Source organism: Geospiza fortis, unplaced genomic scaffold (assembly GCF_000277835.1).
Source record: "Geospiza fortis unplaced genomic scaffold, GeoFor_1.0 scaffold97, whole genome shotgun sequence".
NCBI lineage: Eukaryota > Metazoa > Chordata > Aves > Passeriformes > Thraupidae > Geospiza > Geospiza fortis.
Genome location: NW_005054343.1, coordinates 3,724,160 through 3,740,668, shown reverse-complemented (window position 1 = coordinate 3,740,668; position 16,509 = coordinate 3,724,160). Strand labels below are relative to the sequence as shown.

The following is a 16,509-nucleotide window of genomic DNA, read 5'->3' as shown; positions in this document are numbered from 1 at the left end:
TGGGCCGCGGGCACAGGTCAGTGCGGGCCGGGGGACGGCGGTGACGCTCGGCCCCTGTCACCGGCCCGAAGGGCTCGCTGCTGGCGCGGGGCTCTGCTGTCCGCACCGTGCCCTGCCCCGTGTGAAAGTCGCCTGAAGTGCAGCCGGCGGAGAATCGGCCGTGTCACCCTTGAGGCCGCGCCGCTGGGCTGCTCGGGGCCGTGCTGGGTGTGCCCGAACCCGCCCTGCCGTGCCAAGGCTTGGCCCTTGCGCCCCGGGCACGGGCCGACCTGGGCTGGCCTCGGGGCCTGAGGCGCTGCGAGAGGCAGCGCCGCTGCTGGGGCAGGTCCTGCTGTGTCCTGCTGCTCTCTGCAAAATTCCGAGGTGCAGAACATGGGGTTTCCAAAAGTGTTGGCTTGTGGGATCCCCCTGTCCCTGCTTTCCACTTTGCTGAAATGGTAGAGACTCACACACGTTGCTTGTGCAGGGAATCACAATGCTTCCCTGTTCTTCCAGCTCTCTTTACATCCAGCTTGTCTTCCTCTGCTTGCTGTGCCCCACTGAAATACTACTAGGGAGAAACTTGCTCTCTGATAGATCGTGGCTCCAGCTGATTTGTTTGTTGCATCTTCTTGCAAGTGTGCATTATTCCACATCAGGAGTGGTCCTGGGGCAGTGAGAGCCACCCTACTGCCAGCCCAGGGGTGCCCAGCTCCTGCTGTGGCTGGTGCCCAAGCTATCTGGGTCAAAGATAGGCCAGGTTTTTTATTTTTGCCCCATTCTTCCTCCCCACAACTTGCAGGACTCTTGCAGGGCAGCGATGAGATCAGGGAGTTTTTCCAGAGCTGGTCTGGAGCCACTTTTCCTACAAGGTGGTCCTCATGCAACTCTCCCAGCCAGGGGGTACTTCCCTAAGCCTTGTCCAGCTGTGGTAGGGTGAGGGCAGTGTCATCAGGGTGCTGCTGACGTCGGTGATGACAGGACAAAGACATCAGAGGCCACATCACTTCTCCTGCCCTTTTGTGCCTGGACCAGGTGTTGGGGTGGGGGAAGCTCCTGCTGGGATGGTGCGGGGCTGTTGAGGGAAAAACAGGAGAGGAGAAATATGTGTTGACCGCCACAAACAAATTAATGGATTTTACATGACTTCCCAGGGCTAATGTGGGAAGATGGGGTCTGGTGAGGGAGCCCAGAGATAAGTGATAGTGAACCGTGGCCAGTCCCAGCAGCTCTCCTGCTCCATGGTCTTCTCAAAAGAAACCACCAATTTGTATTTCTCCTGTGGGAATGTTTGGAAGAAGTTTTTAGTTGTAAAAGCAATCCTTTTGGGCACATTAAATGAGGTGGTTCGGTTTCTGCGGTCTGAAACCTGCTGTAGTTGGAGATTCAGAGCAAAGAGCTGCTAGGAACTGTGAAGTAGAAAGTTTCCTTGCTGAAAAGAGCTTCTGAATCCTCCACTGTGTGAGTTGGCATAGGCAGGAAGGACAATCAATGGCTAAAATACAAAGAGTAAATTTATTTCTGGTATCTTGATAACCAGGGGATCCCTGAAGCAACACCAGGCAATGGTACAGGGAGGTACAGAGATAGACGAGACACAAGTACTGTTAAGATCCATGCTAGGGGATCACTGGCTGCTGTTTACATGGTTTATCAAGTGTTATTCCCAGCTGTAAGGTCACTTGAATGATTTACAGTCCTCCTCCGAGACTTCAGCTTTTCACCCACTCCGCCCAATATCCCCACGAGGTGGAAACAACCAATAAAAATGTGCAAAGTTGTTAAATTCACTAATCATTAATAAAGTCCAGAGTGTGTGGATCTTGGACTGGCCTATCCAGGTGTGATTTCCTCACAGGTCAAATCTGATATTGGCACTCACAGGTGTTCCTCTTCCACCTCATTTTCAGCAGCCTCTGTGAGACACTTCTGGCTGTGTCCCCAGCCAGTTCACATCATTTCCCTGGTAAACTGGTCCTTCACACTTTGCTCCCATCATTTGCTGTGGCTCTGGCTGGGCTGTGGATGACCCTTTGGGAAAGTGACCACAGCATCTTGCAGTTACGGCAATGTCATGCCCTGAGCACACGGCACTTTGCTTTGTGGAGCCTGGGAGCAGCCTGAGAGCCAAGGCCAGTCCCCAGTCCAGCTGTTCACAAGCACTGAGTAACACGTGGAAGATGTTTGCCTCAGGGTGGGCCATTCTGGCCCCCCAGCATGATGCTTGGCCTCACCTTTGCCTCGTGCTGATTCTTTCCATGTCTCTTTTTGTAGGAGCTGAGAGATCTGGCATCCAAACACCCAAACCTGGTTCTTGTAAAGCTGGGTACGTGTGCTCTGCCTCTGAGCTGGTAAATTTGTGACTGGCAGCCATGCATGCCCCATTTCTCCTTCCCTCCCTCCCTTCAGGCTGTGCGTGGGGATCCACTTCTTCAGAGCTTCTTCAAGTCCTGCTGCCAAAACCCCAACTTCTCTAGACCTGTCTTAGCCTCACTACCCCATTCCCTGGAGCCTCCTTGCTCCATGGCCACAGGACCAGAATGTTCTTGAGACCCATCCTGGGCAGCCCCCTGGCTCCCCCAGCTGAGTGACCACATCCTTGCTCTGCCTTGATCCCAAGTCTTAGGCAAGACCAGAAGGGCCTTGGGAGGAAGGCAGCTCCTGTGGAAATGCTGTAAGATTAGCCCAGACCTTGAGCAGGAGCAGAAGGACCATGCAGAGCCATCCCACAGCAGGTCCCAGCACATTTCTCTTGGGGACTCATCCCCCCGGAGGCTGCCCTGGGGTCTCCAGAAATTGCTCAGACATAGACTTTGGAGCGGTGGGAGTCACAGCAGCGGTTTGTCCACACGGTGGGCTTTTCCTTGTGGGAGCCCTCAGCTGCGGGCGGAGGCGGCGGTGTTGGGAGGCTCGGGATGAGTCGGAGCTGGTTTCGCAGCACCATCTGCTGCCCGTGGATGGAAGGGCCGCGCGGCTCAGAACGCGCACATTTCCTCGGCGTCCTCCCCTCCCTCTTCTCCCCTCCCTCTCAGACTGTTCTCTCGCTCTGCAGATGTGGAGAACCCCTCGGCTATCACCGATGCGGCGAAGGTGCTGGAGGGGAAGCTGAACGGGATGGGGCTGAACCTGCTGATAAACAACGCCGGCATCTACACCCCCACGGCCTCGCTGGACACGGTCGATGCTGAGGACATGGTCAGGACCTACAAGACCAATGCAGTGGGGCCAATGCTGATGGCCCAGGTACGGGTGAAGCTCTGGGGGTGAAATCTGGCCCAACTTGAGGGTGTCCCGGGCTGGCCATGGTCATGAGGGAAATCTTGGAGAGCTTTGCCAAATTTCTTGGGGCTGTGCAAGGGAGCGCTAGGGCTGCTCTTCAAGCCTAAGCCTTCTGCAGCCTCTCTGAACTGTGCAAGTCTAATTGGGAGCAGGCAGGGCCACCTGGGCTTTCTTGACATCCTGCTGTTCTTCCTCACCCTCCCTGGGTTGCAGTTGCTGTAAGTGGGACTGGCTTGAGGCACAGGTGTCCCACTAGGTTGTTTCTCCCCAGGCCTTCCTGCCTCTGCTGAAGAAGGCTGCCCAGGACAGCAAAGAAAAGGGCCTGAGTTGCAGCAAGGCAGCCATCATCAACATCTCCACCATCTTAGGGTCCATCAAGAAAACACCTGATTCCTTCTTCCACCCTGTCATCTCCTACCGCTGCAGCAAGGTATGGGGAGTTGTGACCTGCCCTGGCTCCTGAGCTCCATGGGGTCAGAGCTGCCCTTGCCAGGCTGGATCTCAGGGAAACACCTGGGATGGAGAGATGGAGGGAGTCCCCAAGTTCCCAGGGCATCTTCATGCCTACCCAGGGGAAACACACACTGTCTCTTGAAGACCCAGCATTGCTTTTTCTCCCTCACCAAGAGGCAGCAATGGGAAGGGAACCTGGTTCATGGAGCTTTTTGCTTTCCATGGATGATGCTTGCTTCCTCACCCAGGCTGCCCTCAACATGCTGACCATGTGCCAGGCTCTGACCTACAAAGAAGCTGGGATCTTGTGTGTGGCACTGCACCCTGGTTGGGTGAAAACAGACATGGGCACCCAGGAGGTGAGTTCTGGCCAAGCAGGTCAGCAGGGAACCCATGGGTGGCACCCAATGCTATAAACCTGCACAGGAGGTGGCCCAGGTGGCCAAGATGGCTCTCTGGAGAGAGGATCCAAGTGAAAATGAGCTGCCTCTTGGGCTCCAAGTTGCCCATGTCTCTGTTGGGCCCCTGCAGAACACGTGGATACTGGGACATCTGGGAAATAGCATCAGCACATATCAGGCTGCTTGTTTAGGGGGCAAAAAGGGGTTTTGGGCAGCCTGAAAGATACGGAGAGAACCTGAATCCAACAGAGCAGGGAGAAGAGGAGCAACACCATCCCATCCTGTGCCCCATTCTGTGAAGAACTTCAGGTCCATGAGGTTTCCACTCATCCTGCAGGATCCATGTTTTGCAGTGGGGGTGGTCCCTGCAGCACTGGGGTTTTGAGAAGCCTGCACAAAGCATCTCATTTGCAGCAGAGATCTTCTGTTTGGTTAAACCTGTGGGTGGCTTCCCAGCCCAAGCCACCTCCATCCAAGCCAGCAGTGCAGATACCCAACCATCCTCCCACACAGTGGACTTGTCCCAGCTCCTGTGGCTCTCTGCTCACTCTGGGTGGAAGGAGCCTTGCTGTCACTGCCCACAAGACAAGTGGGTGCTGCTGGATGGCCTGGAATGATGGTGGTGTCTCATTTTCCCCTTTGCAGGCTGACCTGACGGTGGACACAAGTGTGCGGGGGTTGTTGTCTGTGCTGCCAATCCTTTCTGAGAAACACAGTGGAACTCTGCTCAACTGGGAAGGGAAAGCCATCCCCTGGTGACTGCCCTCTCTCCCTGTGAGGGACTCCACAGTGCCATGGGACTTCCTGCTTGCCCAGGTCCACCAGGGTGCTCAGCCCTCTGTGATCTGCAAGGGACCTACCTGGGACTCCAGTGGGTGGGCAGGGTGTGATCCCTGCCTCCAACTTGCTGATTAATAAAGTCAGTTAGTACCTGTGCCTTCTCCCAGCTGCAGAGTCCCCACTCAGACTGTCTTGCCCCTGCAAAAAATAGCCTGGCATTAATGGCTGAAGTTGATGATCTTGGAGATGTTTTTCCAACCTAAATGATCCTGTGATCCAAGCAGTCTGCCTGCTTTGTCTTCAGCTGCTCTGAGCTGAAGGGGACATGTAACTCACCCAAAGCTTTCCCATCCTGCCTGGCTGCAGGGTGTGCCCAGGTCTGCCTGGTTTCTGCCATGCTTCCACCAAAGCATGGTGTATTTGCCATAGATTTCTTGGGATGACCTTGTTCTAGACATGGTGTCTTTGGGAGCAGCCTCATGGTTGGAATGGGAAGACTGGGCACTACAGTCCAGTTCTGCAATCCCAGGCAGACAGCTCTTGCCACAGTGGTGCCCCAGCCCAGGCATGGTACCCCTGGGTGGGGGAAATCTGGTCCCATGGGGGATCCCAGCATGGGAACAATGCTTCTGTGGGATGGAGAAGCTGAGAACCTTAGTAAGGTGGGCTGGGCAGCCCTTGACTGCAGAAATTTGACCAGGAAATGGTAACAGCCCCAAATAAATGGATTTTGGGGTGGTATTGGGGCTTTGCCCCTTCAGGAAAGAGCTTCTCTTTAAGGAGCGTGGCCAAAAGGAGCCAGGACTCCTGCAAAACCAAGCCTGGTCTCTGGTGGGCAGAACAACCTGGCCTGTAGGACAGGCAACACCCTGCTCCCTCCCTCAGAGGCCACCACCTTTTCTTTCTCATCTGGAGGACCAGTGAAGCATCTGGGTCTGGGCTTTGCTGGGGTTGCACCTCTTTCTGGAGTGGGAGCTTGCCTGCCACCAAGAGCTTTCCTGGGAATCTTGAGGCCATGCCCCACCTGGCTATGCCAGAGGGGCTGTGTTCCCCATGCCTAGGCTGACATGCTCTTTTCCAAGGCTGTGCTGTGCTTTCCAAGGCCCTCAGGAGCCAGCAGTGCCAGCAGAGCGCCCACATGAGGCACCCACTGCTGCACGGGTGCCCCCTGCCAGGGAGACACTGACCTCAGCCTCATCCTCAGGGGAGCTCTGAACCATCTGGGCTCTTCCACATGATCCAGCCACCTGATTTCCCATGTCAATGCTTGTTCTTTTCTTTCCCAGCTCATATCTCTGGCCAGAGTGGTCAGTGCCAACTTGGGCACCTCCCTATCAGCGCTGCAATGGCAGCAGGAGGAGGGGAAACCCTGGGAAGGAATGGCTGAGGGACAGGAGCGTGGGTGAGGGGCCTGATCCTGGCAGTGCATTGCTGTGCTCAGCCCAGTGCTGGCTCAGAGACATGGCCAAGCCTCCCCCGAGTGCCCTCCCTGCCCCTTGGCAGAGCTTCTCCTGCCCCAGTTACTCCGCACAAGCCAGCTGGAGCCCGGCCAGTCACCACAGGCTGGCTCCATGCCCATCTCTCTCTCCATGTTCCTCCCTTCTGTCCCACGCCACGTGCTGGATCCTGGGAGATGAGCAATGCCAGGGATCCCACCAAGGGTTGCTGACAGTTCACAGTCATCGTCCCCCTTGTGGCCATTGCCAGCCCCACGAGATGTGTGTCGCTGCTCCCTTGGGAACATGCAGGAGACAGGGCTGCTGACAGCTGGGACAAGCTCCGTCACCTGGGCCATCACCTGGGACGCGGTCAAGTCACCAGGGCATGGGCAGCCCTGTGTTCTGAAGGTGGTAGGAGGAGGAAGAGTGGGAAGCTCTGCAGGTGGAGTGCAGTCTGGCAGTACTGGACACAGCTCCTGGGGGGAAGAACTAACCCCAGGCACTGCCGGCAGTGGTCTCCCTCTGGGTGCTGGGATAGCAGACCAATTGCTGGGTAGAGCCAAGCGGAAACAGGTCAGCTGATCCCAGTTTTCAAGCCAACACGAGACTGGGGCAGGATAAACCAACTGGGACCTCTCTGCAACTGAGATTCAGCCCTGGTGAGTGCTTTGCCTTTACAAGTGCAGCCAGGTGCTCTTCCACCCACTGAGACAAGGCTCATCCCAGGGAGCACATGCTGGAGCTAAGCCAGCAGGGACTGTGCCACCCATGGTAACTTGGAGGCCAGGGACCCCTGAGACCCTTAAAGTGCTGCAGGGCACGTGTTCTTCAGGAAGCCTCAGTAAAAGGCCAGATGGGCAGGTCTCCCTGCTCAAATGCTTGCCAAGTGGTGTTGGCTTTTCCTTTGCACAAGTTCCGGGTGTTTGTGCTCATGGAGCTGATTATCTCCCCGTTTCCTCTCCTGCCTGATGTTTCCTGCCTCCCTCCCTCCCTTTTGCTGGTTTTGCCCTTTGTGTCAGGCTTATTTCCTGGCTCTGGGAAGTGTCAGACCTCAGTGTCCCCCCTGCCCCCTGGGATGGCAGCACATAGCCCTGTGTCCTTTCACTGGGTGCACTACAGTGCCCCAGGAGACACTTGAGCTCCCAGCTCCCCCTGACCAGCTAGCTGCTCCCTGGGAGCACAGGCAGGTTTGAACAGAGTGTGATTTAAGATCCATCTGTTTTTACCAGCTCATCCAGCTCTATTCTGAAGCTGGGGCACAGGTGCCAGCATTGGTTCCAGCTGTGGGGAAAGCCAGACAACTCCTTGAGGACACTTTCTGAAGCTGCACAGGGTCATGGAAACGTGTCTGGGGACTTCCAGAGGCCATGGGTGGGGAAGCTGTCACCCAGAGCAGCTCAGACAGCCTCCCCCAGCCTCTCTGGAGCCATGGTAACATCTGGGGGCAAACATCTCTCTGCTCCAGGGAGCCCAGCAGCTCTCCAGGCTCAGTGGTGGAAAAGGCCCACATTTCCCAGGGTCTTCCAGCTGCTGCCTTATTCCAGACCAATATCCACTGGCAAAGACTTGTTGCACCAGGAGCTGGAGCCAGGCAGCTCTGTGGGTTGGGGTAGGAGCACTGAGGACATCGGGACTCCTGACCTGACTTGCCAGGATCAGGGCAAGACCAATTTTGAGAGACACCCTCGCGCACCCGAGTGGGGCAAATGGCAGCAGGCAGAGCCTCTGTGAAAGGCAAAGGCTGCTACAGGAGGAGAGGGCCAAAAAACGGAAACGAAACGGAAAAGGGCTGCTCCTGTGAGAGCCGTGCAGCTGCGGAGGTGGAGCACAGGCAGGTCACAATCAGCCGTGCACGAGGAAGTGCTGGGACAGCAGCTAGCGCGGCCAGGCTGCAGCAGCTCCAGGTGCTGCAGATCTTTGTTAAGAAGGACCAGGAGCAGAGGCAACCAGAACTGCAGGGACCTCAGCCAGGACCTGGAGATCCCCTTTGCAGGAGTCATCATCCAGCCAAAACTTCCTTCTGCCAAGGTGTGGGTGCTGTCTGGGATGGGGGGGATGGGGCAGCAGGATGGTTGCTGTGGGGACCATGTGCTGGGTGGCACCGTGGTGCTGGGGGGCTCTGAGGCCTGGGTGACCATTCCCAGAGCCCCCAGCAGTGGGAAACACTGATGCTGGGGAGGCTGGACTGTCTGGGAGTGCAGGGTTTGGGGGGTGTTGGGGTCCAGGGCTGCCATCAAAGCACTGGGACCCAACTTGTGTCCGTGAGAAATGAGGCTCTGGAGGGGAATGACGCAGTCCCTGCAGCACCAGGGCTGCTGAGGAAGCCGAGTGGGACCAGCAGATAATGTGCTGAGGTTTCCTCCTGCACAGCTGCAGCTGCAGGGCTGGGGTTGCTCCATTGCTATCAGCCCCTGCAGAGCCCCGTCCATCCCTTCTCCCTCCCTTATTATTGTTTGCTGGGAGGAAGCAGCTCACCCAAGTCCCACCTCAAGCTTTTAACCCACTGGTGCCTGCCCTGATGCTCTCCACTCTCGTCAGCCAGAGCCAGGCAGGCTCCACATCTGCCCTGGGAGGATGGTTTGGTACTGGGAGCTTGCTCCAGGCTTTACCTCCCTGGCAACCAGAAGCACCCCTTGACTCATCTCCCCCAAGCCACCTTGTCTCCCACAACCCCTTTTGCAGAGGGCAGACACTGGCATTGCCACTTCTAAGGCCCTGAAAGCTTTAGATGCCATAATTCCCTCTTTCCTCTCTCTTCCCCTTTTTAGCTGGTTGGATCCTGTCTTCTGCTTCCTCTGGAAGCCCCCTAGTCTGCTGGGGGGGCACCATGGAGACAGCAGCTTTACCAGCTTCACACAGACTTAACCCAAACCCCTAATAAGGGGTTTGGAGGAAATCCATCTTGAGGAAGAAAAATGCAGCACTTCTCCAGCTTTGTTTGACAGGCTGGGATTTAATCAAACCCTGAGATGTCCAGAAGAGCTCCTTGGGGAAGAGGAAATCAGACAGAACATCTCAGCAGCCTTCTCCAGATTGTCATCTTCTCCCACAACTGAGCTCTGCCAAATTGTCCTCACTTCTCAGCTGGCAAGGAGGGGACATCAGTGTCCCATCAGCACAGGCTGGGCTGTGCCCTCCCTGGTGATGACCACTGAGAGACACCTTTCCTGAGCATCAGTGTCCCTGCAGGAGCAGAGGTAGGTCAGCCACTGCTGAGCCTGATGGGGTGAGCAGAGATGCTCCCTGTCCCCTGTGAATGCACCACAGATGTTGATGAGCCCATCACATGCCCCCAGTGCCCCCTAAGAATAAACCAGCCTGCTCTGTGCCCTGGGGCCCTGACACTGCCACACCCATGGATCTTCAAAAAAAAAACCCGTTGGGAGCACAGGAGGGTGCACCCATGGGTCACAGAGAGGTGCTCACCCTTCCTCCCACAGCTGGGCTCTGCCCATGCCTGTGCCCCCAGGGATGCCCACAAAAGGGATGATCCCTTGGCCATAGCACCCAGTCCTGCTCTGCAGGGTCCTGCCAGGGGTTTGGAGCAGGTCAGCCTCTCCCTGCCCATCCCACGGCACCAGCTGGGCCTGAATTTCCAGCTTTTGCAGAACAAGTTCCCAGGTGGCTGCACTTGGAGCTGGCACAGTGCCGAGATGCCAGCGTGCCTGACCAGTGCTGTGAGCATGTGGGGGGGCTGTGGGAATTGTGATGGGGTTCAGCCAGGCATGCCATGGGCTGGGGCAGGCTTCCTGCTGCTGTCTGCAGGACAGGAGTTGCTGGAGGGGTCATCTCCTCAGGCCCCAGGATGTCAGCCCACAAATGTATCTGTTCCAACTCTTGACCCAGACCTGCTGCCCTGGAGCATCTTCCCCCCCTTGTTGTCTCAAGGGAGTGGAGTTAAGACCCTGTGATGGCAAGAGCAAGGATCCAAGTTCATTGTAATGAGTTCTCTCCCCCATGTCCCTCTCCTTGGAGCCAGGGAAGTGACGCTGGGGAGGAACTTGGCTCCTCTTGTTTGTTATTACAGGATAAAATTACCCTTTAAAGCAGAGCCAGTGCTGTCAGGGTTGCATACCATCCGGGAACATCGCTCCTTCCAGCGGCTCCGCACACTTCTGGGTATTGTGCTTGCATAGAGCCAGCCCAGCGCCGGTCACAGCAAGGGGGATGCAGGTGGGGGGATCCAAAAAGAAGTTTCCAGGCTCTTTTCCCACCCTGGGAAGTTTGGGAGCATAGGGAAAAGGCCTCTATCTGAAGAGGATAACTTTTCTGACTCTGGGATGTGTGGAAAAGAGGGGCAGAAAGCAAGGGCTGGGAGCAATGAAAGGGAAGGGGGAGCTGGATGTCATTGGGGTGTTTTGGGGTTTCTCTTATCTCCTGGGATGCTCACTCTGGCTCAGCTGGGGGCCCTGTGGATAGGGCAGCCTGCTGGTTGCCACTGTGTGCAGGCTGGGCAGTGGCGTGCAGCTGGCACCCATCTCACCACCCAGGCAATGTGAGATGGGAAGAGGGCTGGCTTCTCCTTTGAGCTCCAGCCTCTGTCCCTGGGGGTCCCAAACCCAGGGGACCCCTCTCTCCTGTGAGCAGGATCCCCAGGAGACACCCAGCGCCCCAAGGCTTTGCAAGACATGGGGTTTCCTTAGCAGCAGCCTGGCCATCCCACCCACACCTCTGGAGGTGTCTCGGGGCTCGCTCAGGGTTTGACTGCCCCATGCTGAGCCATGACGTGCCTGTGGGGTGGAGGGGAAGGAAGCTGACCCGGGGGAGCGGAGCCAGGGAGAGCTTCCTGCAGGGAGCTGCAGCCTCCAGTGCCTCCCTTGCTGCTGCAGATGGCTCCGAGCGGGATGGAAGGCATGAGAAGGGCTGTGCGAGCCTGAGCGGGATGGAAAGCAGGAGCAGGGCTGTGCGAGCCCCTTGCAGCCGCTCCCCAGCCTGGTATCCGCCTGCTCGGAGCCGTTCAGGAGGCGAGCGCCAGCTGGGGCCCTGACACCGCCACCTCAGCGGGGTGTCGAGGGAAGCCTGACTCATCCCCAGCAGGAGAATCTGAGACTTGCAGATGTAAACAGAGCTGGCCTTCGCATGCCAGGACATGTGACAGATACAGGAGAGACCTGCTGGAGCCACAGCCTGAGGCTGGTGGCATTCACACATGTGCTAGAGGCATGAACAAGAGCTGGAACGGGTCCTGCTCAGGGGCATCACTTGGGTGGGGAGGAGGTGGCAGGATCCCTGCTATCAGCCTGTCCCTCCTCTGCTACTCCTACCCCACTGGCAGCTTTTAGCAGCTCGTTTTAGTCCTGGTCTTTCTGTTTGACTGCCACTGCTTTCCTCCAGGGACACCCCTCCCAGTACAAATCCATTTGGGCCAGCAGCTCAGGAGAGGTAGAAGAGCTGCAGGATGACCAGGGCAATGGTGGCCTCACCTCCTCTGGAAGTATTAAAAAAAAAGTATGGATGGGACATCTGTGGGATGTGGTTTAATGGTGGGCTTGATAGTGTGGGGTTAATGGACTTGATGATCTTAAAGGTTTTTTCCAACCTTAATTTTTCTATGAGAGCAAAACTCGTGAGATGCCACCACACAGTACCAGCTTTGGAAGCAGAGTGCAGCTTGTGGTGTCAGGAGGTCTCCCTGCATGTTATGCTGGGATGGAGAGAGCATGGAAATGCCAGTCTGGGAGCACAGAGGCTCCATGAGTGCCTGTTCCATCTCAGGAGCAGGGATCACTCAGAAACCTCACAGTTATTCAACACACTCTCCAGCACGTGATTTCCCTTGGGTTTAGATGTGCCATGCTGTGGGCTCCAGGCTGGGAGAGCTGCAGGCCAGTGAGGAGAGGAGATATCACAGCCACTTCCTATCCTTGCTTACCCTGCACAGCCGGTTTCATTTCCTTAATCCCCATCCCAGCATTTTCTCTTGTTTTCTTTGGAGGGGAGGGAGCTTTGCTGGAGGCTGCTGCTCACCGCAGTGCAGGAAGCACTTTCACACTCTGGGAGAGCAGCGAGAACCGGTCTGTTCCCAGGTGGGCTCACTCTGCTCTTGGATGTAGCAGGTGCTGCTCACGGGGGGACAGGGACCCCACCTCAGCAGTGGAGCAGATCAGGGTGTGTGGGATCCCCTGCCCTGCTTGGGTGGACTATATTTATATGCATTTGCATACAGCTCTGCCAGATTTGCAGACTCAGCCCTGCCAAAACACCTCGTGCTCCGAATGGCCTTTTGCTCTCACATCCTTACAGCACCAGCTTTGGGGCAATGTGTTCCTACCTCAGCCAACTGGATTGGCCAAACTTTGCTTCACGTGGTGCAATGTTGAATCCTCAAGGCTGCAGACACCTCAGCTGTGCCATTGCCCAGCTGTGCCAGTTGCCCTGCCACTGGCTACGTCTGCTGGGCTGGGCTGGTTTTGGGCTTGCCCACAAGCTCAGCCTTCCTGCTCAGTGTTGGACAACAGCAAGGGACTGTAGGAATCTTGTGAATCATGGATACTTTTGGAGTGATCCTGTGGGTGTGTGTGTGAGCTGGTTCCTGCTGTGCTGAGATGGGCACGGCTGCCTGCTTGCAGGAGGTGGAGTAGTCCCAGGGGATGTTCAGCACCCCAGGCTGAGCTGGGATAGCAGTTGGAGATGCTGCCAGCAACTTTCCCGGGGTGAAGAAGGGAGTTAGGAGGGGAGACAGCTGGTTGGTGGCCAGAGAGTCTGGACCAGTGCTGTTCTGCAGCTCCTTACCCTCCTGGCCTGTGCTGGGGCTGAACCTGATGAAGTCACAGTCTGGATGCCCTGGCTTTGCTGCAAAGCCCTGACCTGGATTCCAGATTGCTGGCCAGAGTCTGGGAGAGCTGACCAGCACCCAGTGCTGGCCAACACTGAGTGGGTTTGTGGCCACACTGGGGGTACCCTATCTTCCCTTTTCCTGGCCCCATGGGCAGACAAATGCTGGGACATGCAATTCTGCCCCATGGAAAAGGACAGGCTGGGTTAGGGCCGTGGCCCAGCCTGCTGCTGCTGTGAGCTGGCCCTGAGTGTGTCGGGGAAGGTTTTCCAGCAGAGCTCAGAGGACCTGCTGGCACAGCCTTTCTGTGCTGCTGGCCAGTTCCTGAGCACGGCCAGGGCTCTGGTGAGTCAGCTGGAGCAGCAGCTCACATTGCTCCTGCTGCATCAGCACCGCCCTGGCTCCCTTAGCTTTTACCAGGTTGTGTTTTCCAAAAATGCACAGCTGGAGGGATGGGGAGCTTGGGGCTGGGATGCTGGATGCTCGTCTCCAAGGTGGTGGCAGGGATGGTGGCAGGGTTGGCAGCAGGCTCTGTGGGGGCACCTCAGCTGCTCACAGGGGTGGTGGCTGGGCTCTGAGTGTGCTCAGCATTCGTGGCTGTCCCAGTGCAAGGCTTGGAGCCCCAGCCTGTGTGTGCCTTGCTCCAGTGCTGAGCGGGAATGCTGAGCTTGCAGCAGCTCCAGCCTGGAGCCAAGGGCTGGCCTCCAGCCCTCTGGAGAGAGGGGAGAGGAAGACATGGCTCCAGGCCCAGCCTGCAGTGAGAAGAGCAATTTGGGCAGAGACCTGCGGTGCGGGGCTCCACTGACAGCTCAGGCCTTTCTCTGCACCACGGGGTGGTTGCAGGCAGCTGGCAGGGCTGGTGCTGAAGCTGCCAGGAGCAGGGGAATGTGCTTGGAGTGGTCTCGGGTCACCAGGCTCTGTAAAGGTTGGATCCTGTGCTGGGAGGAGCTCATTAATGCCAGCAGGTTCTCAGACAAAGTGCCCTTGGGCTCAGGGACTCTGTCCCGCACCAATGCCCAGCTTCCCAACTGGACTGCTGGGAAGGCTCCTTCAGTGACAAGAGCCCAGGAGTATCCATATCCATGCTGGGAGCGTTAGCCCAGGAGTATCTGTATCCATAATGAAAGGATTAAACCAGGAGTACCCATGCATAGCCATGCTGGCAAGATTAGCCCAGGAGTATCCATATCCATAAAGAAAGGGTTAAACCAAGATTATCTGCATCCATGCTGGGAAGGTTAACCCAGGAGTATCCAAATCCATGCTGGGAGGTTTAACTCCTTCCTGCCAGCAGGCACCATACCTCCATAAAGCCAGGAGGGAGTTTTGGAGGGCAGGCAGGCCAGGAGGCCACTCAGGCAGGAGCCTGTCCTTGTTTTTGTTTGCCAAGCTGGTCCGTGCTGAGCAAGCTCCCAGAGCAGCCAGTGCAGTGTGCCAGCTCTGACCTTGGCACAGGGAGTGCTTGGCTCCCCAGCCCAGCCTGGCAGGGCAGGCAGGCGTGGGGCTGAGGGGAGGGTGCAGTCCCCTCTCCTGCTGTCTGCAGGGATACAGCTGCTCCCCAGCAGCAACCAGGAATGGGGCTTAACTTGGGATGGTGGTGCATAGGTAAGTGGAATGTGGTGGCGTGGGTCAGTCTACCTCCAGGCACCCCAAGTTTTTACTGAGAAGGTGGTCAAACCCTGGAACAGATCTGGGGTCCATCCTCAGCAGAGTGGGCAACTGGCTGAGAGAGGAGATTCTGCCCTTCTGCTCTGCTCTGCTGAGATCCTATCTGCAGCACTGCATCCAGTCTGGGGCCTCAAAATAAGAAGGATGTGGACCTATTTGAGCAAGTCCAGAGGAGGCCACAAAGATGCTCAAAGGTCTGGAGCATCTCTGCTGTGGAGACAGGCTCAGGGAGTAGGGGCTGTTCAGCCTGGAGGTGAGAAGACTCCAGGGAGACGTTGGAGTCCCTTCCAGTACCTAAAAGGGCAGCAAAAGACTTGAAGAGGGACTGTAGACAAAAACACAGAGTGCCAGGACAAGGGGGGATGGCTTTGAAGTAACAGAGGGCAGGATTAGATTGGATATTAGAAGGAAATTCTTCCCTGTGAAGGTGGGGAGGCCCTGGCACAGGTTGTGCAGAGAAACTGTGGCTGTCCTGTTCCTGGAAGTGTTCAAGGCCAGGTTACATGAGGCTTGGAGTAACCGGATCTAGTGAAAGGAGTCCCTGCTCATGGCAGGGGGTTGGAACCAGGTGGTCTTTAAGGTCCTTTCCAACTCAAACCATTCTGGGATTCATCAACCATGTGGCGTGGTGGATCCACCCTGGCAGCCTCTCCCTGTTGGCCTTTTGGCTTGGCTTTTCCCTGGTGGCCTCAGGACCTGCTGTCCCTTCTCCCATCTTTGCATCACTTCTCCTTCTGTGTAACCAGGCCAGCCTGGAGAACTGGGCTGGGAGCTGGGACGCCCTGGTTCTCACCGAGCAACCTTGGCAGCAAATGCTCTGCTCCTTGGTGTGGCCCCAGGAGAGTGAGAGTGGTGCAATGATTTCCTTGTCACTGATATTGCCCTGCTCCACTGGGCTCCAAGACCTGACGATGGTCTAATTAGTGTTTGCCTCACAGGGCTGGTGAGAGCACTGCTCAGCCTTGTCCTTGCATGGAGGGTGTCTCACCAGGGCTGCAAAGGCTTCAGTTCTACTTAAAACTGGGTCGACTCAGTAGGATCTAGGACAGGTAGGAGAAAGATGGTCTTGGGAGAAAGGAGAGGAGCAGGGTGCAGTCCCCCAACAGGCATGTGGCTTCCTCACCCCTCCACCTTCAGGGATGCTCAGAGGTGCCAGGGTTTAGGAAGTGGACTGGCAGCTGTGGAAGCAGCACTGTGCGACTGTGGCATCCCTCGGGTGACAGCCTGCATTTAGACTGCTGCAGCCTGTCCCTTAGTTGGGGAAGCTGGGAGTGCTCTTCTGCTGCTTCCCTAGGATGCTGGAAGCTGGTGGGATGGGGAATGTGGGTCAGTGCCCATGCTCTGCTCCTCCAGAGTGCACTTTCTGATTGGCAGAGGTCCGAGCATGGCTCAGTTGGATGCAGGAGCTGAGGGGGAAGGCAGGGTGGGGTGCTGGGTGTCACAGAGCTGGGAGTAAGGATGTTTGGGTGTTCCCTCTGCCACCGACTGACTGACTGCACAGCCTTGGTCATGTTGCTTCACTGCTGGAATGTGAAACATGCCCGGGGTCTGTCAGAGAGCACTGAAGCCTGCGAGGCTGTGGTGGCCCTTGTGGGGGGACATGGGGGCGGAGAGGGAGGACGTATTGCTCCAGCCATTGCTCCCCTGGCAAGGGGAGGCTGTGGGCGCGGTGTGCGGCAGGAAGGCCAACAGCCCGGGGCCCAGCAAGCCGGGCTGCCCCCACTCCCCTCGCCCG

At 56.9% G+C, this 16,509-nt stretch overlaps 2 protein-coding genes across 2 annotated transcripts in view; both read left to right on the top strand.

Annotated features, from left to right (window-relative positions):
* Window positions 1-6: 6 nt before the first annotated feature.
* Window positions 7-5,047, top strand: LOC102031948 (C-factor-like). The gene is made up of 6 exons (XM_005422756.2): window positions 7-16; window positions 2,254-2,305; window positions 3,032-3,222; window positions 3,530-3,688; window positions 3,960-4,070; window positions 4,758-5,047. The coding sequence occupies exons 3-6, from the start codon at window positions 3,094-3,096 to the stop codon at window positions 4,869-4,871; spliced, it is 513 nt and encodes a 170-aa protein (XP_005422813.1). The 5' UTR covers window positions 7-16; window positions 2,254-2,305; window positions 3,032-3,093; the 3' UTR covers window positions 4,872-5,047.
* A 4,196-nt stretch (window positions 5,048-9,243) lies between these two features.
* Window positions 9,244-16,509, top strand: part of RIPOR1 (RHO family interacting cell polarization regulator 1) — a 29,588-nt gene continuing 22,322 nt past the window's right edge. The window contains exon 1 of the mRNA XM_031058450.1: window positions 9,244-9,528. The gene's annotated coding sequence lies outside the window, so the exon portion shown is untranslated. The remainder of the gene's footprint in view (window positions 9,529-16,509) is intronic.